The sequence below is a fragment of the Exophiala dermatitidis genome (assembly GCF_000230625.1).
Source record: "Exophiala dermatitidis NIH/UT8656 unplaced genomic scaffold supercont1.3, whole genome shotgun sequence".
Classification (NCBI taxonomy): Eukaryota; Fungi; Ascomycota; class Eurotiomycetes; order Chaetothyriales; family Herpotrichiellaceae; genus Exophiala; species Exophiala dermatitidis.
In genome coordinates this window covers 2,089,925-2,115,278 of record NW_008751648.1, presented here as the reverse complement: position 1 = coordinate 2,115,278, position 25,354 = coordinate 2,089,925, and the positions used below count along the sequence as shown (strand labels likewise).

The 25,354-nt window shown below is 52.4% G+C and overlaps 10 protein-coding genes across 10 annotated transcripts; 7 read left to right on the top strand and 3 right to left on the bottom strand.

Annotated features, from left to right (window-relative positions):
• The first annotated feature begins 130 nt into the window (after positions 1-130).
• HMPREF1120_03750 (isoflavone reductase) lies at positions 131-3,005 on the top strand. The gene is made up of 3 exons (XM_009157833.1): positions 131-1,390; positions 1,539-1,896; positions 1,955-3,005. Exons 1-3 carry the CDS (start codon positions 1,144-1,146, stop codon positions 2,343-2,345), a joined length of 996 nt encoding a protein of 331 aa, XP_009156081.1. The 5' UTR covers positions 131-1,143; the 3' UTR covers positions 2,346-3,005.
• On the bottom strand, positions 2,731-6,285 carry HMPREF1120_03749 (uncharacterized protein). Its single transcript, XM_009157832.1, has 2 exons — positions 4,719-6,285; positions 2,731-4,671 (listed from the first exon to the last, which is right to left on the bottom strand). The coding sequence occupies exons 1-2, from the start codon at positions 6,040-6,042 to the stop codon at positions 3,494-3,496; spliced, it is 2,502 nt and encodes an 833-aa protein (XP_009156080.1). The 5' UTR covers positions 6,043-6,285; the 3' UTR covers positions 2,731-3,493.
• Positions 6,286-6,342: 57 nt separating this feature from the next.
• On the top strand, positions 6,343-7,966 carry HMPREF1120_03748 (uncharacterized protein). Its single transcript, XM_009157831.1, has 2 exons — positions 6,343-6,739; positions 6,791-7,966. The coding sequence occupies exons 1-2, from the start codon at positions 6,480-6,482 to the stop codon at positions 7,137-7,139; spliced, it is 609 nt and encodes a 202-aa protein (XP_009156079.1). The 5' UTR covers positions 6,343-6,479; the 3' UTR covers positions 7,140-7,966.
• HMPREF1120_03747 (uncharacterized protein) lies at positions 7,113-8,475 on the bottom strand. Its single transcript, XM_009157830.1, has one exon. The coding sequence runs from the start codon at positions 8,347-8,349 to the stop codon at positions 7,183-7,185; it is 1,167 nt and encodes a 388-aa protein (XP_009156078.1). The 5' UTR covers positions 8,350-8,475; the 3' UTR covers positions 7,113-7,182.
• Positions 8,476-8,725: 250 nt separating this feature from the next.
• Positions 8,726-11,856, top strand: HMPREF1120_03746 (uncharacterized protein; the record flags this gene model as incomplete). The annotated part of the gene is made up of 6 exons (XM_009157829.1): positions 8,726-8,761; positions 8,809-9,355; positions 9,404-9,530; positions 9,610-9,648; positions 9,701-11,645; positions 11,698-11,856. The coding sequence occupies 6 exons, from the start codon at positions 8,726-8,728 to the stop codon at positions 11,854-11,856; spliced, it is 2,853 nt and encodes a 950-aa protein (XP_009156077.1).
• A 586-nt stretch (positions 11,857-12,442) lies between these two features.
• On the top strand, positions 12,443-13,093 carry HMPREF1120_03745 (uncharacterized protein; the record flags this gene model as incomplete). The annotated part of the gene is made up of 1 exon (XM_009157828.1): positions 12,443-13,093. The coding sequence occupies one exon, from the start codon at positions 12,443-12,445 to the stop codon at positions 13,091-13,093; it is 651 nt and encodes a 216-aa protein (XP_009156076.1).
• A 1,136-nt stretch (positions 13,094-14,229) lies between these two features.
• HMPREF1120_03744 (catechol O-methyltransferase) lies at positions 14,230-15,733 on the top strand (the record flags this gene model as incomplete). The annotated part of the gene is made up of 3 exons (XM_009157827.1): positions 14,230-14,542; positions 14,721-15,320; positions 15,414-15,733. 3 exons carry the CDS (start codon positions 14,230-14,232, stop codon positions 15,731-15,733), a joined length of 1,233 nt encoding a protein of 410 aa, XP_009156075.1.
• A 691-nt stretch (positions 15,734-16,424) lies between these two features.
• HMPREF1120_03743 (dimethylaniline monooxygenase (N-oxide forming)) lies at positions 16,425-18,400 on the top strand (the record flags this gene model as incomplete). Its single annotated transcript, XM_009157826.1, has 4 exons — positions 16,425-16,576; positions 16,754-17,321; positions 17,523-17,891; positions 18,053-18,400. 4 exons carry the CDS (start codon positions 16,425-16,427, stop codon positions 18,398-18,400), a joined length of 1,437 nt encoding a protein of 478 aa, XP_009156074.1.
• Positions 18,401-18,902: 502 nt separating this feature from the next.
• On the top strand, positions 18,903-21,632 carry HMPREF1120_03742 (retrograde regulation protein 2; the record flags this gene model as incomplete). The annotated part of the gene is made up of 11 exons (XM_009157825.1): positions 18,903-19,148; positions 19,207-19,262; positions 19,376-19,566; positions 19,635-19,852; positions 19,903-20,076; positions 20,145-20,251; positions 20,318-20,437; positions 20,507-20,643; positions 20,706-20,885; positions 21,181-21,309; positions 21,418-21,632. The coding sequence occupies 11 exons, from the start codon at positions 18,903-18,905 to the stop codon at positions 21,630-21,632; spliced, it is 1,773 nt and encodes a 590-aa protein (XP_009156073.1).
• A 578-nt stretch (positions 21,633-22,210) lies between these two features.
• Positions 22,211-24,442, bottom strand: HMPREF1120_03741 (alcohol oxidase; the record flags this gene model as incomplete). Its single annotated transcript, XM_009157824.1, has 4 exons — positions 22,211-22,342; positions 22,414-22,616; positions 22,719-24,314; positions 24,373-24,442. 4 exons carry the CDS (start codon positions 24,440-24,442, stop codon positions 22,211-22,213), a joined length of 2,001 nt encoding a protein of 666 aa, XP_009156072.1.
• Between the last annotated feature and the right edge of the window lie 912 nt (positions 24,443-25,354).

Below are 25,354 nucleotides of genomic sequence, written 5' to 3'. Positions count from 1 at the left end.
GCTCGGGTACGGGGTGCGCGTAGGGCGGAGTCTAAGCCTGTGCAGAAGCGGGTGTCTGCATCATGCGAGGATGATGCAGCTGGTATCCCGAAGACTTAGGTACTCTAGATGATCGTAATGATGAGGATGCCCGTCGTTTGTCGTCTTTGTATCTGGGAGAGTTGAATGGGACACAGTACATTCGAAAGACCATGCGTCAACTGGACGCAACCGAGTTGGAGGTACAACATTGTAGATATTAGGTATTTTCTTTTCCTTCAGGTTCAGCCCTCCAGAGCCCTGGACCAGCAACGAGCGAACGACCAGGCCACGGATGCTGGTGGATGATCCTGGTCGGAGAATCCTTGTCTCGATCCCGGACCATCGCACGACATCCCCCCATGGCGGATCATGATGGCACACGCCAGACGCCATGCCATGCGCTGCAGTGATCGACTGACTGACTCGTCGATATACAAACAACCCGCAAGACTGCTTCTTTAAAATACTGTCCTGTGGGACCTCCGTCAAGTCCCATATTCCGGCACCTTGCTCTTGTATATTTATATTTTCTCTACAAATCTCGATCGATGAGTGGTGTACAGATATCTTTCCTTTCTCTCTGCCTTGCGAAAGCCTAATCAGACCGGCCATAACCCACCACGCTCGTTTTCAGATCAATCCCCCGCGCGAGTTCCCTCGAGTTGAGTCGACCGTTGACAGCACGGTGAAGCCTGCCTCCTACGCTGAGTCTCCTGCCCAGATGACCTCGCCTTTGAATAGTACGACCTTCTCCTAATACCGTACCTGCCTTCTGCCGTTACTCCATCTACGACGATCCAATTGATGTCCTGCCTCCTTTAATTACCACCCGCTCCCGAAGCCTCCTGACGATCAAGTCAGCACCCGCTCCGAGTCCACCGTCAGCACTCTAATCACCTGCCGGAGCCAGTCAGAAGATCTGGGGACCTGTGCCTGGCTTACAAAGTAGTGGTTTGGTCATTCAATCTGTCCCGGGCCGCTTTATGACGGGTGTGGACCACCGTTACCACCATTATCTGTCAGCACTACTACTGTCTCGAGTTCCTGTTGGGTATAGTGGCAAGTCAACCGACCGACCGATCGACTTGAGCGCCTGTCGACGTGGACGGGGGTGGAGAGGCAATGCAGCCGTACACAACGGCGCAAGAGACCCGGAACATCCTGATCATTGGCTCTACGGGGACGGTGGGAACGTACATTACACGAGCGATTATCGATGCCAGAGACAACTTTGACAGAATATGTGTTTTGACCAGTGAGAAGACGTTGGTGGAAAAAGTTCAAGACATTGCGGCTCTGGAAGCATGGGGCGTGGAAATATTTACTGGGGGTTTGGATAGTGAGAGGGCGGTTAAGAAAGCTTATGAAGGTATGTCTCACATCCAGCGTCTGCCGGATGAGGAGCGAAAGCAAAACACCTCATGCCATACGTGGGAGACGGGGCTGTACACCTTCATTTCGCAGATGGTGGTTGTGAGTGTCAGGCCAAGCGCTGACATATGTGTCTGCATCAACAGGCATAGATACCATCGTGTCGTGTGTCGGCAGAGCAGGCATTGAGAAGCAGATCAACCTCATCACCTGGGCCGAGCAAGCAGGTGTGCGCCGGTTCTTTGCCTCCGAATATGGCACCGACATTGAATACTGGCCGGAGTCGGCGCGAGAGCCGCCGCACCAGCTCAAGTTGAAAGTGCGGGCTCACATGAAGACAATGCGGCGGCTCGAACACACGTATCTTGTCACGGGTCCTTACAGCGACTTATACTTCGGCACCTTCAAAACCCGGCCCGAATTGGGCGAGTTTGACGTCAAGGCGAAAAAGGCCGTGTTACTAGGCGACGGCGACGGGCCGGTCAGCTTCACCGCCATGGCAGAGTACGAGCCGACCGTGACTGGCTTAAGTGTGACTACCTTTTGCTGACCTCTGTGGCAGTGTCGGCAAATTTGTCGTCGCCGCGCTCGTCAACAACAATGCGTCCAGAAATGCCACCCTGATAGTCCACTCGTTCACCGCGACGCCGCATGAGATTCTGGCCGAGTACGAAGCACAGACCGGTTCCACGTGGGAAAAGTCATATACCTCGCTGGAACGGTTACGGCAGATTGAAAAGGAAGAATACCAGGTCTATTCGCCTCTCGCTACTGTTGTGACCTTACGCCGCATCTGGACCGAAGGAGGCACCCTGCACAAATACTACGACGAAACGGTCCTAGGACATATTGAGACCGAAACGCTCCAAAGTCAGGTCGCCGCGGGCATCCAAAAGCAGCTCGAGGGCGAAAATCATTTTCCCAGTCTGCTGAGAAAGCTGAGCTTGGTCTGACCAGGTCAGCCACGCCATCAAGAACCCCACTGGCCCCAGCCATTATAAATACCACCACTACTACTCCTACTACCACCACCAATGAATAGGTATTCGAATGTATGTATTCACAGCTTATGTACACCCCCGGGTCATGAAGGATATGATATGATTTTACGAAGAAACGGCAAGTCAGAAGCCGCAGCAGCAGCAGTATAGGTTAGCATCAGCAGCATTCAGCGGGCAGAGAGAGCGAGAGACGGGGAGTTTGCCAGAGTCTTTGGTACTCACCAATCTTTCTGGTACAAACAGGTCGCTTCGAACTTGAAGGGCATGTTATTAGTTTGAGGGATGGTTTCCATTGCACTGCGCGACACAGTACAGCACAGCAGAGCAGAGCACATGTGGATACTAGTATTCGCCATGCAAATAGACATCAGACGCACACACGTATATGTTATGTCCACTTTTTCGTCGGTCCTGTGGAGAGGGGACTGTACATAAGGTATCTTCAGTCGTAAAGGACGACGACATATTCGGCACTACCCTGGACTGCAGTCTAGATACATAGTCCAAGTGCTTAGGCCGTGGCCACACCACTCAGGTTGGGAGACGAGACATTCGAACCAATCTAATAGGTAGTACCCTAGGTAGGTAACTGAGTTGTTTGTACACCAGAGATGCGACTTTTGAGGCTGCCAGTGCCAGTGCTCAGCGTTCCTGGTTTTGGGACTACCTGGCATGAGGTCTAGCTACAGTGCCTTACCCAGCTATCTCCTGACTAAGGTACCTAGCTACCTAGTTACCTAGCTACCTAGGTACATAGCTGATCTTCGTCTGTCTAGACTCTTACATAAGTTCACAGGGCCTGTGTTGTCCGAGTGTCCACAGCGCCTGCAGGCATGCTTCCCCGAACATTCGAACGTCCAGTGCTGACTGACTGCAGGTGGACAAGGTCATGTCTTCTATTACTCTTTCAGTTTCAGGGGGGTCTCTCTCTCTCGTGATTTGAAAGCCCGACCCACAAAGCCACTGCATGATTGACCTCAAGGCTCTGTCTGCATCTGTTGAGCCTGGCGATGCATAACACTTTGAAGTTTTGTCGATCGATCTAGTGTATGCTGCATCTGATGCAACATACACAGTGTGAACATTCAACAACAACATCATCACCTATTGTACCTGGCGAGGGTCTCCATGATGTTCTGCACATTTTGCTGTGGCGGCTGTCCAGATCCATAAGCTGGAACGCTGCCGTACGCTGGCGCCGGCTGCTGCTGCTGCTGCAGTGGCGGGACCGGATATTGCGGAGCGCCAGCGGCCGGTGGAGGGTACGCCCCGGCTTGCCCCGGTCCGGGTTGACGACCGAGAAGGGATGCAAGATTAGCCGTATTTCGCTCCGCTTCGGTGGTGCTGCCATGCGGGTCTCCGGGTTGACGGAGATTCGCCAGCAGCTGCTGCAGATTGGGTGCTGCAGTGGCCGGAGGTACTGGTGTTTGTAACGGGGGTTGATAGTGAGGCTGCTGTCCATACTGGAGCTGAGGCGGGCTGTGGTGTGCTGGTCCGTATGGCGGATGTGCTTGAGGTGGATATTGAGGCGGCGGCTGATTACCGTATGGTAGCTGAGGATAGTTTGGCGGAGGCGGGAAGTTTTGAGGAGGAGGCGGTAGCATGCCTCGCTCCTTCTGTCGTGCGTGAAGCACAATGTCGGCGGCGACGGGGACATCAAGATCAACGTATTCGTTGAAGTTGACATTCGAGGCCCCGGTGGTCCGGTCAAATACTTGCAAAGGAATCTTGCTGTTGTATTGGTTGCTCTGGGTCAGCTTCACGACGGCTTGGACGCCTTCAATGATCTGTCTTTTGACAACAGCAGCCAACGGAAGTCGCGGACTGAGCCAGATGGTTGATGCGCGTAACCCCTTGGCCCGAAACCCTTGCTCTATCCAATTGATAAAACTCTGCGCGACCGAAGGCTCGAGGACCAAGATCTGTACGTCCGGCACTTCTCGTGGATCTCTGCGCGGCAGTGGCAGGGTAGCCTCATCATCGTACGCCACAGGAGGTGCTGCTGGAAATGTACTGGCATATGGTGAACCCTGTCTTCCGTCGGGGGCGAATCTGGGGCTTTGCGCGTTTCCGCGGTAATCATCTCGACCACGAAAATGCCTGGGCGAGGGAGAGCGAGTTGACCGATAGTCGCGTCTGTTTCTGTCGTCACGAAAGTCATGCCGACCATAGCGATCATGCTGTCGCGCAGTTCCGCGGTCTGGCGAGCGCGAACGTCGTCGTTTATTTCCTTGGGCTTGGTTTCGCGTATTCTTCTGGGGCTTCGAAACCTCCAGGTCTAGAACATGTCAGTTGAAGTCAGCTTGTCGAAACCCAAAAACTTACGAATCTTCCGTCCGCGGATTTCCGAACCCTGTTCCGCTTGGAGCGCGGCTTGACATGATGAGGCCTCTAGATACTGGACAAAGCCATAAGCTTGTTTGATGGAGATTTGGGCCAGGCGGCCATGCTTGTGAAAAACGTGAAAAAGATCGCGTTTAGTCACCTTTTCGGAAGCAAGGTTCCCAACAAACAAGCGAGAACCCAAAGGAAATCTGTCCCAGATGCCTTCCGTCACATATCTCCTCTCATCCTCCAGGAACTGGTCATACAACGTTTGAGTTCTAGGGCTCCATGGGCGTTCAGTGGATTCCGTCGACCCTGAAGGCTCCGGCGGCTGGATCGGGTGACCAACAAAGCCGGCTTCTGGATTGGTGGGGGGCACAAGTGCAGTGTTCTGTTCCCAGGTCCCTGGGGCATGGGCAGGATAATTTTGGATCATGGATTGCACCTGCGTGGGCATGGCAGGCTCCGCGCCGTTGGTCTTGAGAGCATCGCGATTCACAGACTGATATTGTTCCCGCACGTCGCTTTTGGAGTTAGGAAGCGTGTAGTAATCAGGAGATTCTGGAAGACTCGCCTGCACCGGCGGCTTTGGGGGCAGACCTGGGATTGGAGGCAATGAAAGGGAAGAACCATGGTCGGCAGCCGGCGGAGCAGTGGCTGGAGCAGAAACAGAGTCCGCGGGAGGAGCAGTAGAAGCAGCTTGAGAAATAGTGTCCAGTAGCGATTGATAATCTACTCCACCTGTATTTGATTGAGTATTGGGATTCACGCTGGGTTCTTGTTCGGGATTTTGTTCACCATGTGATTGAAGGGAGGATTCTCCATGGCTTGGGTTGGCATTAGCTTCACTGATTGAGGATTCATTGCCAGGCTGCGGGACATCAGAATGGGTCTGGCCAGGAGCAGCTTGGGAAGCGTTTGCATGTGACTCAAGAGCTTGATGCGCGGAATGACTGGCAAGGGCCGAAAGAAGATTGCTTGCTATGGTCGCATCATTTTGCGCCGTCTGGCCGCCTGTGTCTGGCAACTGCGCGCCACCACGCTCTAAGCGGGCATTCTCCTCTTCGGCGCCTCGCAGGAAGTTCTGCACAGCATCTTGCTCTTCGGAATTGGGTTCATGCACGCCGCGAGCAGAGTCTGAGTAAGGAGAAAGAGTCTGATTATGTGGGATGTTATAGGTCGCAGTGTCATTAAAGACCGGGTCCATCTGGTTCAGCAGGACAGGAATGTTGGAAGGCTCAGGAATATGAACGGGCCGCGGACTTTCGGGTGTCTGAGATCTGCCGAAGCGTTGCGCTTCTGGCGGAGGGCTTGTTTCAGTCATTTTGAGGCTGCCCTATACATGAAGGGCGACGGAACGCGCGTTTTCCACAGCGATTGGCGAACGTTGGGTAGGTCGACCGCCGAGAATGATTCAGAGACAATTCCAGGTGGATCACTGCACAAACAAGGAGAAGAGGTGGGTGGTCGGAATATATGGAAAGGGGAGGAGGAGAGAAGGAAGAGAAGGGGAGAGAGTGCCCAACGGCAGAAGACTGGCAATTGAGAACGACGTCGAGCAAAACAGACAGCAGCATGAAAAGACAAAACTATGTTGTATCTGGTAGAGAAGGTGGGAGAATTGGTTAGCGCAGCCTGTGACAGTGCACGTGACCCTGCCTGCGCAGTCGCCGTTGGTCTTTGTCCAGACTTGGAGCCATCTACAACATTGTACGTTGTACTACATAGTACAGCGTCACATTCCTTACTTGAAGGGAAGTAATGGTACAGAAATCCAGATGTTTCCTTGTCAATGCGCAGTCGCTGCCATGGGCCAGAAGCAAGTCTCTACTGTGTCCAGGCCTTATACAGACCCAGCGGCCCCTACTTCAAAGCTTTTCGTCAAAGGCGGAATCCCATGAATCGGAGTACGCTGCTGCTCGGGAATGGTTGAAGAAGTTCAATGCCGTAGACTCATTGCGCGATATAGGAGAAGTCAGCTACAGTCGGTCTAGTGGCCCAGGTGGACAGAATGTAAACAAGTATGGGAGACATCTCATCCCACTCCTGTTCCTGAACTCACATCATCTCAGGGTTAATTCAAAGGCACAGTTGCGTGTCCCTGTCGCTCGCCTCTTACCGTTGATCCCTCCCATCCTACATCAAGGTATTCTTGCCTCCCGATATTATGCCGAGAGCTCGTCCAGCCTTGTGGTCCAAGCAGACGAGAGTCGAAAACAGCAAGCCAACAAGGAGACTTGCTTCCGCAAACTCGCCCAGCTAATCATGGACGAGTACAAGCGTGCAGTGCCAGGAGAGACCACTGATGTCCAGAAAAAGAAGGTGGAAGGGCTTCAGAAGGCCGAAAACGAGGCAAGACTGAAGAAAAAGAAACTGCATTCAAGCAAGAAGCAATCGAGATCAAAGAGTAATATGGATTGAGTGATCATGACCAAGTCTATCTCCGCAACTTTGTACCAAGTACCTAGTGAGCGTCCAGCGTACTCGAGACTGAAGTGGCCACCTGCTTGATCGCTGGATCAAGCTCGGGTGCTTCAGTGAGCTTCTGTAGCCAAGTCTTTGCCCACGCTGAAATCTCTAGGCCACCCTTTGCCTGACACGCCTCCCTGAGTCGTACCAAAGCCTGTTTGAAAGCAGAAGGAAATCCCGGTGACGAAGGGGGTACCCCCACAAGGGGAAGTTGTATGAGGCATATCTGGCTGCACCAGCTCTCGGGGTTGTCTTTCGACAATTTGGTTGCAATATGGTCTGCGATCCTCCGACTCGGCGGCAGCTCGTCATATGCCACGATCATGTTGAAAAAGTCGTATCCGACTTCAGGGTCTTTGAAGTGATCCATTGCTGCGTCGAATATGGCGATGGGAATGGCGCCACTCAGCGCTGGTGTAGACTCCAGGTTTTGCAATGCAGCCTCATCAGCTTCAGGGCCTTCGACATCGGGGTTGATATCCATGGCTGTCAGCTTTGGCAGCCGCATCATGTCCTCGTCCTCCTCCGATGCCTGTGGGGCTTCTGGTCTGCCGTCGGCGATGCCCAAAATTTCTCTGCGCGCGTGGATTTTGGCAATATACGAGAGCTCGAGTCTTGCATATTCCAGCCAAATTTGACGCGAGCGCTTGCAAAATCGGAGGCCGCGCTGCATGTAGCTTCTTGCTTCCGTCATGTCTCCGTTCTCTTCCATGGCAAACTGCGCAGCATAGATCCACAGGTCTGACTTTGTAGGGTGCAACCGTAAGACGCTCGCAAACATCTCTTGCAGCTTTTTGTAGGCTTTTTGCTTCCTGGCAAATTCGATCGCCTGCATCCACAGCGCCACATCTCCAGGATGTTTCCGTGTCCCTCGGTCAAAGATGAAGAATATGCGCCGCTTGCCATTGTGCGCCGTTGACTTGACGCCGAGTCGCTTGACCCTCTTTCGCCTTAGGGCGTCGACGTTCATTTCGAATTCTGCATATCGAGCGTAATCGGCCGGTGTAGAGCCTCTGGCGTTGATCTTGTGTTCGAAGTCCGACCGTTTGCGGGCGATGTTTGCGATTTCCTCCCGGCTGAAGATGTTCTTTCGTTCGTATTCTTTCAACTCTGGCACCGACTGCTCCAGAAAGAAGCGGGCCTTGTCGCTTGCTGCAGCCATTCTGCGTAATCAAAGGACTGCAACTGGCGTCCTGATCCCTCTCTGGCCTTAAACTGTACGCGGTACTAGATGAGGGTTTGCGGCGCAAGCGACGAGGTGGAGCAGTGATCAGGAACTTTTTTTGTGGAATCCGAGTCGGAGAAGTCGGTGATGGTGACGGATGCGCGAGTCAGTCGCCCGTAGTTTTTCGGCTCGACGCGGCTGCAGCCCCTGCGAAGATCAGGGGCCCGCGCCCGTCTTCCACAACCATGCTTTCTCACGCGCAGCTTGATCAACAGTTGTAATCATTTTCTGTTCAGGTCTTTTCACTACTTTCGCGTCACTCCTTTTGCATGACTTTGATGCCGCGCTAGGCTGGGTGTTCCTCTACAGCACGATGGCGCCGAGGAAAGATGGTGACGTGGTGTTCTCTGTCCGTGTCCTCAGTCTCTCTCCAATGCTCAAGCTAACCTGCAGCAGTTCAATGGAAAATACGTTTCGTGGGCGCATACAGTCATTGCATATGCTGCTTTTCTCGGGGCGTTGATTGTTGGAGTGCTACTGCATTACCACAAGATTGTACAAAATGAACACTACGGATACCCAGATGAATGGTTTCCCTCCGTCTCTGCTACCATTGGCGACCGGTACCCTGAACGCTCGGTGTTCATGGTTTTCATTGCTCTGACGGCGGGCCCTCGATTTGCCCTTGTCGGGCTGTGGTATTTCCTCACCAGAAGACCGAACTCCAATCTTCCCGGCATCATCGCAGCGGTCGGATTGTTTAGGACATTTACTTGTGGAGGTTGGACATACGTAACATCTACCGACGACCATGACTGGCATGATATCTTCATGATCTCTTACCTTGTGGCAACCCTCCCATGGACGTTGGGGTGTCTGGCTTTAAGCCCCCCAAACCCAAAAGCTATCAAATATCGAAAAATCCTCGCCGGCTTATTCTTCGGTACCCTTGTACCTTTAATCTACTTTTTCATTCAGCATAAAGTCCACCGAGTTGCTGGCGGTAAGTCTTCATGGCCTCTGACTCAGGGAGTTGCTAAGTATGCCCTAGCCTACACGATCTATGCATTTTTCGAATGGTCCTTGATCTTGTTCGACGTGGCCTTCGACGCCGTTACCGCATTCGACTTCGAGACGTTTGAACTTGTCGTGAAGGACGTGAAGGGCATGAGCAGAGGGTACGTGCAGATGCTCCCGAAATATGCAAGAGTACGGTCACAGTAGGCAATAACTTGGGGAGTGACTGACGGTATGCAGTGACGCGAGACTTCTCAAAGACTCAGTGAAGGACAAAGAGTATGTGTCACATCCGGCTTTTCCTCTACCTTCAGTGCTAACACAACATCAGACGCGACAGCCCCTTCATCCAGACATCTACCTTTGAAGGACCTTACTATTGGCCCGCCATGCTAGACGCTGCAGCGGATATCTTCCATGGTTTTATCTTCTGGTCGATACTGACCTCACTTGGTGTTCTTGTCTGGTATTTTCCGCTATGGCACATGGGCATATCCGGCTACGAAGTCATGGTGATGTCAACCATCTCACCCCTGATGCTCGGCGTCCCGTTCATCAGATCCCTCACGATCAAATATCTGAGATGGGTCCACCTGTCATCCTTAGTAGGGCTCCTCGCTTGGCTAGTGAAAGATCCTGCAAATCGGTTGTTTACCGTGGGGTTCGCCGTCTGGATGGGTTGCTTGGCTTGGTCCGCTGAATGGTACGCTGAACGACGAAACTCGGCTCGACTTCAAAGCAGAATCCTGGCCTGGTGCATCGGGTTGGTTCTTTCCAGCATCGCCAAATTTGCAAACCATACCAACAACCCCGTGTGGCCGATCTTGCATTCAGGCATTGGAGGCTGGAACAAGACCGGGCTACTTCTTGGAATCCTTGCTATCTGGCGGTCCACACGACCCATTTCCACCAGTGGAGGCGACTACGTTGCACCGAATGCCAGAAAGGGCTCTGGTCTATTGGCAGGCGTCGGTTTCGGCGGATTGGTTTTTGCCATGCATTCCCTTCTCTCTGATTCGAGCACCATGATATTGTGGGTGTGGGAAGGTTACCCCGTCCGGGGCCCTCTTGCAGTCCCTCACGGAGCCGTCACTATATTCGCCATGAGTGCCGGGCTGTTTCTGGGTGTTGCTGTTCCTCGCTTCTTCGGGTCGTGGACGGCATACGGCCTGGGAGCTCTCGGTGCGACTTTCCTGACTCTTTACGGCAACTGGAAGGGGTATTATGGCGCACTTGTTCTCGCTTTCTACATCATGGGAGTGGCACCGGTGCTCATTTCCTCCGCGGTGGAACACAACCCGGCCCTTACCTTCGGTTTGGGCTTTTTCGTTTACAACTTGATGGTGCTGTTCCACGTGTGGGTTGTGGCGTATGCTTTCGTGCCAGGCGGTCCTCTCGTGCGGGAACACACTGACTGGATCATGATCACAATGATGCTGATGATTGGGGCTGGTGTCTTCTCGGCACTGACCACCAACTCCCCACATCAACAGAAGAACAAATCGAGCCCTCGTGGTAGGAAGCAGTCCGCATATTATCTCCATCTTTTGTTGGCACTCCAGCTCTTGGCTGCATCAGTTGCGTATCTTCGCTTCCCAACAAATGACTATCAGCCTTACCACAAGGATGAGAAGTTGATTACCGCGGGTATCTGGACCATCCACTTCTCTCTCGATAATGACATGTGGTCTTCGGAGCGGAGAATGCGCGATGCAATCAAGGAGTTGGAACTTGACGTGGTCGGGCTTTTAGAGTCGGACTTGCAACGGATCATTATGGGCAACCGAGATACCACGCAGTACCTCGCAGAAGACCTGGGCATGTACGTGGACTATGGCCCAGGTCCCAACAAACACACTTGGGGAGCAGCTCTGCTCTCCAAATTCCCCATCCTCAACTCAACTCATCACCTCCTTCCATCGCCTGTTGGTGAGCTCGCACCGGCAATTGAGGCTACTCTGGATGTGTATGGCACTCCGGTTGATGTGTTTGTCTTCCATTCCGGGCAGGAGGAGGACCCTGAAGATCGCCGCTTGCAATCCGAGTATCTGGCTCGGATCATGAAGGCTTCTCCTCGGCCCTCGATACTCCTCAGCTATCTGGTAATCAAACCAGAACAAGGCAACTACAACACCTATGTGGGAGAAAAGAGTGGCATGCACGACATCGACGTGCGCGATTGGGATAGATGGTGTGAGTACATCCTGTATAAGGATATCAAGCGTGTCGGGTATGCACGTGTTAGTAGAGGGACTATCACGGATACTGAGATACAGGTAAGTGTCGGAGCTCATAATTTCTTCCGATTTGATGCTAATAGTTATCCAGGTCGGCAAATTCGTCGTGGGCGAACCGGTTTCATACTCGGATGAGCGTATACCGGAGGATCAAGTTCCGCCTGGCCGCAGGTTCCCAACGATATTCCGTGGCGAAGGAGTGCGCGGGCATCGATACCATGTATTTGACGAGCCATGGTACTATGCCTAAAAGCGTCGTACACAGCATGAGCAGAGCAGCATAACAAAATTGTAGATTGCTCAAGTCTGACACTCTTGCAAGCCTGGCACCTGAAAAGGTCATGTGCTAATTTTCAGCTTATGTCAGCGACCGCAGCCTCATCACGTGCTGGTGCTGTTATCTTATCGCAACGGCGCTGGCTGCCGTTGCAGTGCGGGGTCCCGGTAGTAGTAGTACCACTGCAGTAGTGCCACAGCACTGGCAGGGCAGTGGTGGAGTGTGTTTCGGTCCTCTTATTCCTAGTCGGTCCTCACTCCTCAGGCTGTTCATATGACTATCAATGACTCAACCGGGAAACGTGACTGTCCTCGCTTCGTCTCTCCTTGCCATCCCATACTAGTATTGGGTTACCACTTGCTCTGATTGATTGATTGACTGCCCGCCTTGTATCTGTTGTTCTTTGCTTAAAGGCCACTTCAACCCTCTTCTTCATCTTCTCCTCTTTGGCCCGTGTACCTGCAATAGCCAGTTGGGCTTACTCTGTATTGAACTAATCGTGCCGTTGCCGGCGTCACTAACTTCCTCTATCTCCTGCCCTGCAGTGGTTGCCAGCATGATGGACCCATTGGAAAACCCTCCTCCGAACCCTCGGGCAATCAAGATTCCTCTGTACAACAAGAACCTTACAGGCTATTCTACCCCGCGACGCAGCCAACGCTATGTCAAGGATGCTGAACGAGCCGAGACGTCCGACGCAGGCTCTTCCTCGCTGAGTTCTGACCAGGAATCAGCATGGTCATACAGCCCTCTCTCGGGACAAACCCAAGATTCTCTACAGACCGTAGCATACCCTTCCTCCAAAGTCGGCCGATTCCCGGTGTCGTCGATGTCTCCAGAAGAGCCGGAAGGTCTCCAACGAAAGGACAAACACAGGGCCGGCTGTCCTCCGCCCAGCAGCATGTCCATGCTTCTTAGCCAATCGTCCTCACCTCTCGGTCCTTCCATGCTCTCATCCAGTTCCTACAAATCGATCAATCTAAACTCGCGGTTCGACGATCCTGACGAGCCTCCACGTCTGATAACCTACACGAAGCACAGTCAAGGATTCACTTGGAATGACGAGTTGTTCTTGCCAAGCTACATGCTCGGTCGCTACGGAGATCGGGGTCGGAAAAAGCAATATGATGGGGACTTTGGGGAGCAGGACTATTGCCCTGTTGCAGAAATATTCGTCACGGACGAGGAAGCTGAGGCCATGATGCCATGAGCACTGGGACGACGACTCATGGGACAGACGTGCTACGAACACACGACAAGACACAGGCCGAGTAACCGGTGCACTCGGCGGCGTTATAGCGTATCAATGGTAGAGGGGTCAGGCGTGGAGCGAGCAGTCACCTTTGCGGGAAGGGCAACATCGTGTATGGAGCCGGGTGCTGGTTGGAAATAGGTTACAACGAATGGATTGGGGTAGTATGTCTGGCGTACAGGATTTGTGGTAATTCGGCGTACTTGGGTTATGGACGCAGTCAGTCGTTCGCGATTTGCAGCAGCATCAGGGCAGAGCCTCGACTCAAGGGAGGGGTAAGATGGAGTTGACACGGAATGGTGTGGCAAGCATTGGTGTCGTCGGGGTGTTGTCCTTTGTTGATATAGCCGCCTCTGCTCAACCGTTGTTGATAAGGATACAGAAAGTATATCTTGTATCTAGTATACTTTCCTCTCCTCTTTCTTTTCTTCTTCAGTCTTCAATGATCATCCTCGACCATGTGCCCACGATGATAGACCGCAGATCTCCAGAGGGACGCCACGTCTTAGATCCACTGCTACTAGCATGCGTTAGCGAAGACCTCTAAACCCACTACCCTTTAGGTGGGACTTGGGATGCACCGAGCTTGCCCACATCAATGGCCGACCTCAAAGACCGCGTCCTCGCTGACACCTCGACCCGCGGTGCGCTGGCAAATGGAGTTGCCAACACGTCGCTGCATGACACTTGCCGACAGCAGGAAGTTTCCATTCTGACAAGCCGTTGCCTGATTGAATCTCCGGCATGAGAAACAAGGCCGCTGGCCCCTGCGGTCGGCCTCTCTATCAGGGGCCAAGTCGGCAAGCGGTGCGACATGCATAGCAGGTAGGGCAGGTAGGGTACATAAAGACCAAGGCCAGCAGACAACACGGCGGCGGATTGAGTATAATTACTATTCTGCTCAAATTTGCCCATACTAGCAAGCGTGTTCACTGCGACACGAACATTCACTGACTTCACTGCAAACGCAAATTGGTCCATCGTGACCACATTGAACTTGACAACTTCTTATCTTCTTGTTTCCAAGATACACTGTCCAGCAAATCGGCAGGAATATCTGGCCCGAGAAAACATTGGTCCACCAGGCACACAGAATGGCGGATCCAGAGCTCTTGTCGCTCGTCACGGAGCTGTCCAAACACGCCAACACATACGTCCCTTCAACCGAACAGGATGCCGCATCTTCTGCAAGCAAAGCGGCGTTAATCAGTCTCACGAAGAGGATCATGCACCAAGTCATGGATCCAGGGATGATGGTTCAAGCCCATTCGCTTCAGATGGCGGAACTGGTTTGTATCCGAACGCTATTGGACCTGAAAGTGTTCGAGCACTTGCCCACAGAGCATGGCCAGACAATCACAGCGAAGGAGCTGAGCGAAAGGTCAGGCGTTCAAGAAGCTTTACTTGGTGAGTACTCGATCCACTTCCCTGCTCAAAGAAACCGATCATATCAAGGAGAAACTGTACCCCTTTGGATACGTTTCTTCCTACTGCATGTCAAAACCTTGGCGGCTATACGAGGCCGAGGAGAGTTCACGCACGTGGAGCTTGACCCTCGAATTGTCTGACTTGACTGACCGAACAGAACGACTTCTCCGTCCGCTCGTGGCATCGAGATTCATCACCCAGTCGTACACAGATGGCTCGTACGGCTCGACAAAGTTCTCGCAAGCTTACACCTCGTTTCCCGGCCTATTCTTCACCTTGATGTTCGATCACTTTCTACAACCCATGACCGACCTACCAAAATACCTCAAGAAACATGGGCCCGTGGAACCAACGTCGTTCTACGTGAATCCATACTCCGACTACCACAACGCAAGTGACTCGGGGTTGACGACCTGGGAAATCATGTCCAAGGACCCGGCAAAATTGAAGACGTTTCAGATCGGCCTAACCACCGGGGACGCCTTGGTCCCTGTGACGGGGTACTACGACTTCGACCAGCTTGCGCTAACCGAGGAAGAACTGGGCCACAATCCGGAGCGTGTCAGCCTTGTCGACATCGGTGGTGGAGTGGGAAACACTGTCAAGAGGATTTTGGACGCCTACAAGAAACTGGATCCAAAGCACGTGGTGTTACAAGACCAGGAAAATGTTATTGACATGGCGGCGAAGGAGAAGATTGTCCCGGAGGGAGTCAGACTGATGAAACACGATTTTTGGACCCCACAGCCTGTCAAAGGTACGTGACCTCCCACCAGGCAACATGCTGACGATGCCAGTCACCACAAAAACAATGATGAAGTCCTTACTGACCTTTTCTGGCTCAAATCAGGTGCCAAAGCATACTATTTCCGCCGCGTGTTCCATGACTACAGTGACGAGCTGTGCGCCAAAGCGCTACGCCAAATCATTCCGGCCATGGCTCCGGACTCGCGTGTGCTCGTTGCAGACATGCTCCTGCCCCACATCATGACTGAGGCCGAAGCCCATACCGCCGCCCTCGACGTCGCGTGTATGGTCATGGGCGGCAAAGAGAGGACCGCGCAGGATTTCTACCGCCTATTCGATTCCGTTGGGCTTGAGGTCGTCACGATCCATCATGCTCCAGGGGGTGCGGCGGGTGTAGTCGAGGGGAAGTTGAAGACAGAATAGGGGATCAGGCGAGATCGAGCAGAGGTTCAGTCGAGGATAGAGCGGATACGAGCATGAAACTTAGACCTTGAGTTATAAATGGCCCCCTACATCGTAGCACGGTGTTTCATCCACTGGCAGCAGACTGCCTGATAGAGGACAGGCTTAGATAAGCAAGCCATTTAAGGACAATCACGCTAGTCCATTTGTAGACTTATCGGGCTGCTTCAACGATTTCAACCCAGAATCACTGTATAACTTCCAACACCCGCCCACCTCGGGACCAACCCACCTTCTCTATCTTGCACTACTGCAATGTCACCATATGTCGTTCTTAGATGTCTTTATTTCTACCTATAGAGCCATATCTCCAGCCCACTGCCGTGCAGAAATGCGTGGGCAGCAACTTATCCTGGCCTACAATATGTCCACATCTTCAATCACGCAAGGCGTTGGGAGGATTGTATAATTCGTCCCATCGCATTATGCCACCATCACGCACCATATCGTCTTTTATTTAGCGGACCATAGTGTCTCTAGTCTCAATGGCGCACCGAATTCAAAATGGCGTGGATGCCCCGTGTTCTTTCTACTCTCATCTGCAGTATTTCAATCGTCTCATTTCGGACGGACGTCAGTGTTTCAGCGTCTGCTCTTGGCCGGCTGTAAAAAGTAGGCAACTGCTCAGTCATACAGCGTGTCTCTGGTTGCCATGAGTCAGAAAGAATCCCAGCCCGCCGTCCGGCGTGTGGCCGTCCTTGGTGCCGGTCCATCTGGTTATGCTGCTGTTCGGGCGCTAGCATTGGAGAAGAAGTTCGATGTCATTCGCGTGTTTGAGCGAAGAGACCGTGTTGGAGGCATTTGGTACGTTTGTCCCGCTTTATCCCTGGCCTGAGTCGACTCGACTCGACTCGACCATTGAAAGACGGGAAGGACGACCACGAGAAAGAAAATGGAAAACCAATAAGAAAAGAAAACAGACTTCGGAGATTCTGTGAGTTGAGTCGGTCTGGGCAGAGCTGACTATCCTACTATGTTCAGGCACTATGATCCCATACCGGATGACTTCCCATTAGCATCCAGCGACAAGCCACGAAAAGTGACGGCACCAGCTCAATTGCCTGGATTCACCGAACCTGCAGCCGAAGACAAGACAGCGCGAACGGCCATCTACGACAAGCTCGATAGTAACGTCGGGGCGGCGGTCATGGCCTTTTCGCACGCCCCGTTTCCGGTCAAAAACTCTGCCACTTCGGTCCTGAGATTAGGTCCGGACAATCCGTCGCGGCCATTCCAAGTCATCCAGCAGTACTTGGAGACTTTGTTTCAGGAGTACCGGCATTGGATATCGTTCAACACGACGGTCGAAAGGGCGGAAAAGGTGGGGAATGAATGGGTTCTGGACCTCAGGCAGTCTGGCCACCTGAGGAATGGACAATCGAGGGATTTCTGGTGGCAGGAGAAATTCGATGCCATTGTCGCGGCCACAGGTCATTATAATATTGGCTGGATCCCTGAGATCGCTGGGCTACCGGAGGCATATAGAAAGGCTCCGGATCATTTTGAACATTCAAAGTCGTATCGTACACCGGATGATTATGTTGGGAAGGTGAGTTGACTTTACTATCGCTGCTTTGCTTTGCTTGATTTTCGTGGTGGGTGCTGCTGCATCTGCCGAATTCGCTTCCCGAGTTGCATTAGGATCGATGCTGCTTTGGACCTCCGTTTTGAATTTTGTCAGTGGATATTGGTGTATGAATCGCTAATATGCTGCACGGAAATGTACTGACATTTGATGTGGATCACGTAGAAAGTCCTCGTGGTCGGAGGGAGTGTATCGGCGGCCGATATCGTCACGGACATCCACGGCATCGTCAAAGGTCCTTTGTACAGTGCCCAGAGACGGGTCAATGAAGCTCTGGTGTCAGTGTGGAAACTTCCTGGAGTTGTATCTAAAGGCCAGGTGAAAAGGATCTTCTCGCACGACGAGAATGGAGTGGGTGTTGAATTCCAGGATGGAAGTACAGTGGTCGGCTTCGACAAAATCATCTTTGCAACCGGCTTCAAGGTGTCGTATCCGTACTTGGTTCCCAACCCTGTCACTCCCACGAATCGCCTGGCGGGAGTTTATGAGCATATTGTCAAGATTGGCGACCCGACTTTGACGTTTGTTGGACAGGTATGTGAAACCTTTCCATTCCTTCCTACCGGACATTTCATTTTGGACTCCGCTTCGCTGGGTTCGAGATTGTTGCCGATTTGTTCCCACCTGGCATTTTTCAACTCCCCTTTGACCAGCAAGATCCTTACTTACATGCTTCGTTATTGTTTATCTACTAGGTCAAGGGAGGTCTTAGCTTTCGTGTTTTCGAGTATCAAGCCGTGGCCATTGCACGGATTTTGGCAGGACGAGCTCACCTGCCCCCGGTCGCCGAACAGGAAGCCTGGGAGCGGGAACGGCTTCAGAAAAAGGGAGATTCTATCCTCTTCCACGAAATCGTTCCCGACTTTGAACAGTATTGGAACAAACTGCGTGAAATTGCTGGCAAACCAGCACCGGACTCGGACGGCTACGAATTACCGGCGTGGCGACAGGAATGGACTGATACTGCGCTGGCTATTTTGGCGAAGAAGGCCCAATGGTGGGCCGAACAAGCTGAGAACGCGAAAGTACGGCCACGGCTCTGAGAGGCTTGCACATGCACGGTAGCCTCTTCCGTGGCAAGTCGGTGACGAGTTGGACATGAGGCGAACATCCTACAGTCGGTATGAAGGGAGATATATTGAGACATTCCATGCCGGAGACATGGCAAGGCGACCCGCTGGCGGAGCTGTTGGTTTCTTGATAGAAAGCCACAAAAAATAGTGATGTTTCGGATGCCGTGCACGTTAGTCCAACTAAACTGAAAGCAGACATATCGGCTAGTGATAGCGAGTGATGATTGGAACGCGCAAAAGAACCAAAGTAGGATAGTCGTCTTCCTGGAAAATCGTCCAGTCAAAAGAGAGTATGGCAGCATGCTACCATTGAGCCGCTTTCTTGCGTGATGGGCCACAGGACACTGGCATTGCTCTACCGACTGATCTCAAAGTCGCGCCATGGACGACCCTGATGTACTGACTACCTCTACCGTGATGCTCCTTTGCGGTCAAGGATATCGTGAGGATGCTGGCGGAGTTTTGAGGCGGCATGTCGACCGTTTTCCACATAGGCAAGGGCAAGCACCGCGGCCTTGACGATGCATTGCTTCCCAATACGTCGTCCATCTCGCTGGACGACGAACAAGCCGAAGCGCTCTTGAAACCCGACGGTTCAGGTTCAGCGGTCCCGTTGGCGAACAGCCATGAAATCGAGCCGCTAGGCCTGCCTCATCATGAGAAACGGTTCTGGTTCCAAAGAGGTCAAGCATATGATCCCTCTGCTGTTGCAACCCAGGTAGGGCTCCGGCGCCTCCATTCTTTGTCCGGCAGGAAAGCATGCTGATAGCACCAAGCCCAGTGTCTTTGATGATCCAGATACTGCGAAAGAATATCAGCCCTTGCCTGATTGGTAAGTAAAAAAAGCTTGAACCACTTCTCAAGTCCAACTGCGCGTCCGCAGATTGCCCTCGGTTTTGATCTGTTCTGGCAGGCTTGAATCCAAATTGACCAAACCTCCCACAGGGAAAACATCCACCGGTTCGACCCGTCTGCTCGTTGGACATGGGGCGAAGAACACACATTGATCCGCAAGATCGATGTGCGGATCATGATATTTGCCTGCATCATGTTCATGGCGCTTGAGTTGGACCGAGCCAACATCACGCAGGCATTGACCGACAATTTCCTGGAAGATCTCGGATTGACAACGAACGGTAATACCAGCTCTAATACCGGCTGTGAAAGTCCGACCAGCCTGACTGACTGGCCCTCGATGAGACAGACTATAACCTCGGCAACACGCTGTTCAAGTTCTCCTTTCTCTGTGCTGAAGTGCCTTCACAACTGGTATCGAAATGGATGGGGCCAGACCGCTGGATACCGATGCAGATGGTCCTGTGGTCCGTGGTGGCGGTTTCGCAGTTTCGACTTGCTGGACGGACCTCGTTTCTCGCATGTCGGTGTTTGTTGGGTATTTTGCAGGGCGGTTTCATCCCTGACGTGAGTGGTGATCCTGTTCTCTGGTCCCATTACTCACCAACACAATCCAGGTGATCTTATATCTTTCCTACTTTTACAAGCATCATGAGCTGTCGCTGCGGCTGGGTTTCTTCTGGACGGCCATGAGTCTGGCTGACATTGTTTCCGGCTTCGTCGCTTACGGTGTTCTTCACATGAGGGGTGTACATCATCAATCTGGCTGGCGCTGGCTGTTTCTCGTCGAGGTAACAAAAGCTTAACATTCTCTTCGCCGTCCAGACGTAGTTAATTGTTGCTCACTACTAGTCCTTAGGGTCTCTTGACAATGATTATTGGCATTTTGGCGTTCGGAATGATGCCTGCCTCACCCACACATACTGCCAGCTGGTTTCGAGGCAGACAAGGCTGGTTCACAAAGAGGTGAGAAGACGAGTCACGTCACGACAGTACCTGGCAAACCGGGTTTCCTGACCGTCACTTGTACAGGGAGGAAATCATCATGGTCAACCGAGTCATCCGCGAAGACCCCAGTAAAGGCGGCATGCACAACCGACAAGCAATCAGCCCGAGTCTGCTATGGCAGAGTCTGAAAGATTTCGACCTCTGGTATATCTCCATACTCCCTGCAACGGCGTGCCCCTGAGTATTGGAGCTAACCATGTTCTTCGGTTCTAGGCCACTATACGTCCTCGGCCTGACGTTCCAAATACCCATGACTCCACCACAACAATATCTCACCTTGTCGCTACGTGGACTTGGATTCGACACTTTCCAGACTAACTTGCTGGCTATTCCATATACTGCCTTTCACAGTATGTGTCAGAGCAACGAAGAAGTGATTTGTGAGACTGAGTTCTAACTCTTTGTTCAATAGTGTGCAACATGATGCTTGTCACATACTTGGCCGAAGTATTCCGAGAGATCACACTGATAGCCATCCTCGGTCAGGTTTGGGCCCTGCCTTTCTTGATCTATTTCAACACCGTCGACACGTCGCAGACCAACAAATGGGTCATTTGGGCTGTTACAACTGTTTTGCTGAGTTATCCTTCAGGTGAGTAGGCTGCCAAAACATGACACCCCCAAAAAGCGTTTTCCAGTCGTCCAGAGTAGTATCACGTTTCTTCTTGTGTTCCGTTCTTAGTGTTACCTGGAAAAAGAGATATCAAACCCGGGCACGCTTTCACCGGTTAAATTTCGATACTTTATGTACTTACACACGAATCGAAACAAACTCCTCCCCTCGCATTTATCTTTTGAAAACTCTCGCTTTTGTCCTCACTCCTCACCCGGAGATCGAATTTCTTCTCTGGCTGACTCGAGACTGACATATCTATTCTCGACTACAGCCCACCCAATCCAAGTCGGCTGGACCTCACGCAACTCCAACGCCGTCCACTCCCGCACCGTCTCCGCGGCAATGTATAACATGTTTGTCCAGGCTGGGGGAATAGTTTCGTCCAATGTTTACCGACAAGGTATGCATGCAGTATACGGTCTTGAACGTTTTATAAAAAGGGAGATACAGGGAATTCTCTGTACTTTCTTTCGTATACTAACTAACTTCCTTTCTCCTCTCCAACCAGACGACGCACCCCACTACCACCGCGGCAACCGCTTTCTGCTGATCACAGCCCTCATCAATATCTGTCTCTACCTCCTCACCAAGGCATACTATATCTTCCGCAATGAGCGGCGCGACCGGAAATGGGGCGCCATGACGGATTCTCAAAGGCTGGAGTATCTTGCTACGACGGACGACAGGGGGAATAAGAGGTTGGATTTTAGATTTGCTCATTGATTGATTGCAATCTCGAAGAAACGAAGAAACGAAGGGGAAAAAATAGAAAAGAGTCGATCGATCGGTTGTGATATGGGATGTCCTACTTGGACATGCATGACTTGATTGGACTGGATAGATATGTAACATGATTGAACATAAGGCGGCGAAGAGTCAAGACTAGTCTTCGCATGAGATATACTGTAAGCTGACGCATGGTCATCCCTACCCTGTTAGGTGCCTTTGCAAATAATGATCTACAGACAGAGCTTGTGAGGAGCCAAGGTTGACTATTAGTCGATGATACCCATGGACATTTTGGTCCTTGAACAACAACTTCTTCATTTCATAACTGCTCAATCTCATCCTCATTCACTTCATCATTTCATTGGAAACATGACCTATGTCAATCACAAGCCAGCTCAAGTCACCTAAGCTAGACAAGTACCTATCTCACAAGCATGATGTACTCGTGTACCCGTGTCACACGACTTGCCTTTTGCATTGCGTCACATTGCCTTTCAACACTGCACTGCGTGCAGTGGCTGGCAGTCGCAGACCGAAAGTCATCTTGTGCCGTCCAGTTCCATCTCGTTCTTTTACAAACGAGCCAGACCGACCAACTCGCCCGGTGCATGGTAAGGCGGGATCTTCATGTCCAAAGCGGCGCCGCTGTATCCGAGATCTTCGGCAGCGAGGACAGCACACTTTTCACCGATGAGGAGAGCAGTCTATCGATCACGTTAGCCTCAAGTTATACCTCAAACCAGGAGAGCAACAAGAGTGTGCTATTCGCACTTACCGAGAAAGTGTTGCAACCGACATTATCAGGACAGATACTAAGATCCGAGACCTTCAAGTTCTTGACGCCATGAACATTGAGTCTTTCGTCCAGGACGCCGTGCTTGACGATACTGTTGCCCTCCTTGGGAGCCATGCTACAGGTTCCAAGGGAGTGCCAGGTGGTCTCGACGTGACGCTGGACCCATTTCTCAATGTGGGCAACTGGAAAGACAAAAGTTAGTAGACTGGATTGAAAAACGAAGAATGGATTCCTTCCACTCCATAAGGAGCGTGACGCCCACAAATAGTGATGGTCCAACTTACTGTCTTCCTTGGAGTACTTCAATTTCTCACGGTATGGAGCACGGTTCGAGTTGAGTTTGGTAACCTCGACAGGTTTGTCTGCCTCGAGCGGCGCGGTCCAGCTTCCGTGTTGGATGTTGGCAGTGATATGGTTGGGTCCGGCGTACAAGTTACGAGTGTTGAGATCCAAGTCGCGGGCGCGGGCCGGCGAGTCATAGCTGAAGTGAGGGTGCATGGCCGTCACCTCACCAGCATAGGCGTTCATACGTCGGGCGGTTTCACGAGACTGGATGTAACCCCAGACCATGGGGGCCATGTCTCGCTTGTCGTTCATGAAGCCGGCATCAAAGTCCGGAGCATCGTACGGGTCTGGAGAGACAATGTGGGTGAAGCCACGGGAGAATGGATACTCCAAGAAGTGGAACATGGTGAAGAATTTGCCAGGGGGCATGTCAAGGTGGTCACCGAACCATCCGGCAATCACGCTGTAGTGCATGACCGGCTTGTCGGGCTTGTTCTTGAAGTAGCTCTCCCATCCGCTGGGGCTGAAGTCCGGTGTGGGCCATGTCTTCATCTCCTCAAGCTCTTCTTGAGTCGGTCGAGACTTGACGCCGGCTTCGATGCCGTTGGTCGCCAGAGGGCCGGTACCTTTGAGATTCCATTCCTCAAACACCGCCTTCTGCACCTCGGGTACGCCCCGGACAAAGTCATCAAAGGACTCGGTCTCGGGCGTGGCCCGATAGGTGGCGAAGGTAAGGTAATGATCTTGGAAGTTGAGACCCACACCAGGAAGGTCAACAATAGGCTTGACTCCGACGTTCTTGAGTTTCTCAGGGTCACCGATGCCCGATCGCTGCAGGACAAGAGGAGAGCTGAGGGTGCCGCAGCTCACAATGACGAGTTTGCGAGCCTTCCAGAACTTGCGAGGAGGGTTGGCTCCGCCAACGGGCTTGGTGGGCACGGTCAAGACACCCACGGCAACCCCATCCTCGATGACAACTTTGTCAACCTTGGTGTTGCACTGGAGATGCAAGTTTTGGTACTTGGCACGAGTGGCATGGATATAGGCATGGGCGGCGTCAGAGCGTCGACCGGTATCACGGTTGATCCACTTCAGCCAATGTTCAGCACCATGGCCGGTCTTGAGATCCTGGAGGTCGTCCGTGACCGGGAACCCCAGACTCTCGGCCGACCGAAGGAAATCTTGCATGATCGGGTAGGTGTAGTTTCCAAAGGAGACCTTGATGGGGCCATCGAAACCATGAAGGTCTCTGTTGTTGCAGGCACGTTGGTATGTTTCATGCTTCTTCATCAACGGGAGCAGCTCCTTTGTAGTCCATCCCTTGGCTTGAAAGTCGTCGTAATCACTGGCGCTTGCGCGAGTGTACATCATGAAATTGATGGAGCTACCTCCTCCGAGGACGTGAGCACATGGAACCACAGCTCGACGTCCATCAAGCCACTCCGAGGGACGGGAGTAGTAGAAGGTGGCCGTCTTGGAGTCCAACTTCATGTTGCGAGGGTAGATACCGGGACGGTAGACCCATGGGTTGTTGAGGTTGCTTTCGCCTCCCTCAATCAACAGGACCTGGAGGTTGTGGTCGAGGTTGGCAAGACCTGCACATGTTAGTCTGTTCTTGCGCGGATTCCGCGACATAGGCGGAGCAGTTCTCACGTCCAGCAGGAACACATCCTGAACTGCCACCTCCGCAGACAATGATATCGACCTCGTCTGGCACGGTCATGGTTGCGATGGGCTGAGGTCAACTGGTAAAGAAGGATAAGAGGATACAGGCTTTGCTCAACCAGGAGCAGGCTGGGGGAGAGAACAGTCGAAGCCAGGGAACAACATGATCAATATATGAACTTCTAGGGACGCTGTTCCCCCACCTTTCGGTAGTGAACTGAGGGGCTTCACGCACGGGTGCGTCCACAGTTGGATACAGAAGTGAGGAGGTCCGGGGCTGTGCTCCTCCTGCAAGGATCATCACTGTTGCATCGGCCGTATCAGAAGACGGAACCAAGATAGATGCGGGGTGAGGAAGGGAGACGACGCGCCGACGAGGAGGACCAGAAATACAATGCTGAGATGAAGCCAAACGTGCATCGAAGCGAAATAGTAGGCCAGGGAGGTATGGACTCGAGACGTCTTGGTTTGGGTGCTAGTGCCAGTTCAGTGTATATCGATACTGTTTTCGAGAGACAAAGATACCCCAGACTCCAATTGACCATACATAGACGACCTGGGTAAACATATCTCCTCCATGTTTGACCCGAACCGGCTAGCAAGAGCGAGCAGGATGCTCCCGAATTGGCTTGGACGAATGGGGCTGTCGTCAAGGTAGCCTGGACGAGTAGCCGCCCGACCAGCCCGGCCCGTGACCTCTCTGGCAGGTTTGATGTGTTCAAGCATGTTACTGCGGAGCCAGAGCAAGCCGTTGGCTAAGGAGATCGAGTAAAGACATTGAGTAAAGCATTGGCAAAACTCTCAGAGCCCACTTGGCTGAGATAAGGTACGTGGGAGCGTTGACTGAACGTTGAAAAATACAACATCAGCCAAGGACGGCGGCCCTCTCTAGCCCCTCCCTGCTCCGGCAGCGAGCGGCAGGGTAAAAGGCACCCTGGGGCGGTCAATGCGGGAAACGCGGGGAAGAGCC

What these genes read in the sequence shown, in the direction of transcription:
- HMPREF1120_03750 (XM_009157833.1), top strand. Translation starts at nt 1,144, where the DNA reads ATGCAGCCGTACACAACGGCGCAAGAGACCCGGAACATCCTGATCATT. An exon ending in GGTTAAGAAAGCTTATGAAG is followed by an intron (nt 1,391 to 1,538) that starts GTATGTCTCACA and finishes CTGCATCAACAG; the next exon opens with GCATAGATACCATCGTGTCG. An exon ending in AGCTTCACCGCCATGGCAGA is followed by an intron (nt 1,897 to 1,954) that starts GTACGAGCCGAC and finishes CCTCTGTGGCAG; the next exon opens with TGTCGGCAAATTTGTCGTCG.
- HMPREF1120_03749 (XM_009157832.1), bottom strand. Translation starts at nt 6,042, where the DNA reads ATGACTGAAACAAGCCCTCCGCCAGAAGCGCAACGCTTCGGCAGATCT. An exon ending in AATCCGCGGACGGAAGATTC is followed by an intron (nt 4,672 to 4,718) that starts GTAAGTTTTTGG and finishes GACATGTTCTAG; the next exon opens with ACCTGGAGGTTTCGAAGCCC.
- HMPREF1120_03748 (XM_009157831.1), top strand. Translation starts at nt 6,480, where the DNA reads ATGGTACAGAAATCCAGATGTTTCCTTGTCAATGCGCAGTCGCTGCCA. An exon ending in GGTGGACAGAATGTAAACAA is followed by an intron (nt 6,740 to 6,790) that starts GTATGGGAGACA and finishes ACATCATCTCAG; the next exon opens with GGTTAATTCAAAGGCACAGT.
- HMPREF1120_03747 (XM_009157830.1), bottom strand. Translation starts at nt 8,349, where the DNA reads ATGGCTGCAGCAAGCGACAAGGCCCGCTTCTTTCTGGAGCAGTCGGTG.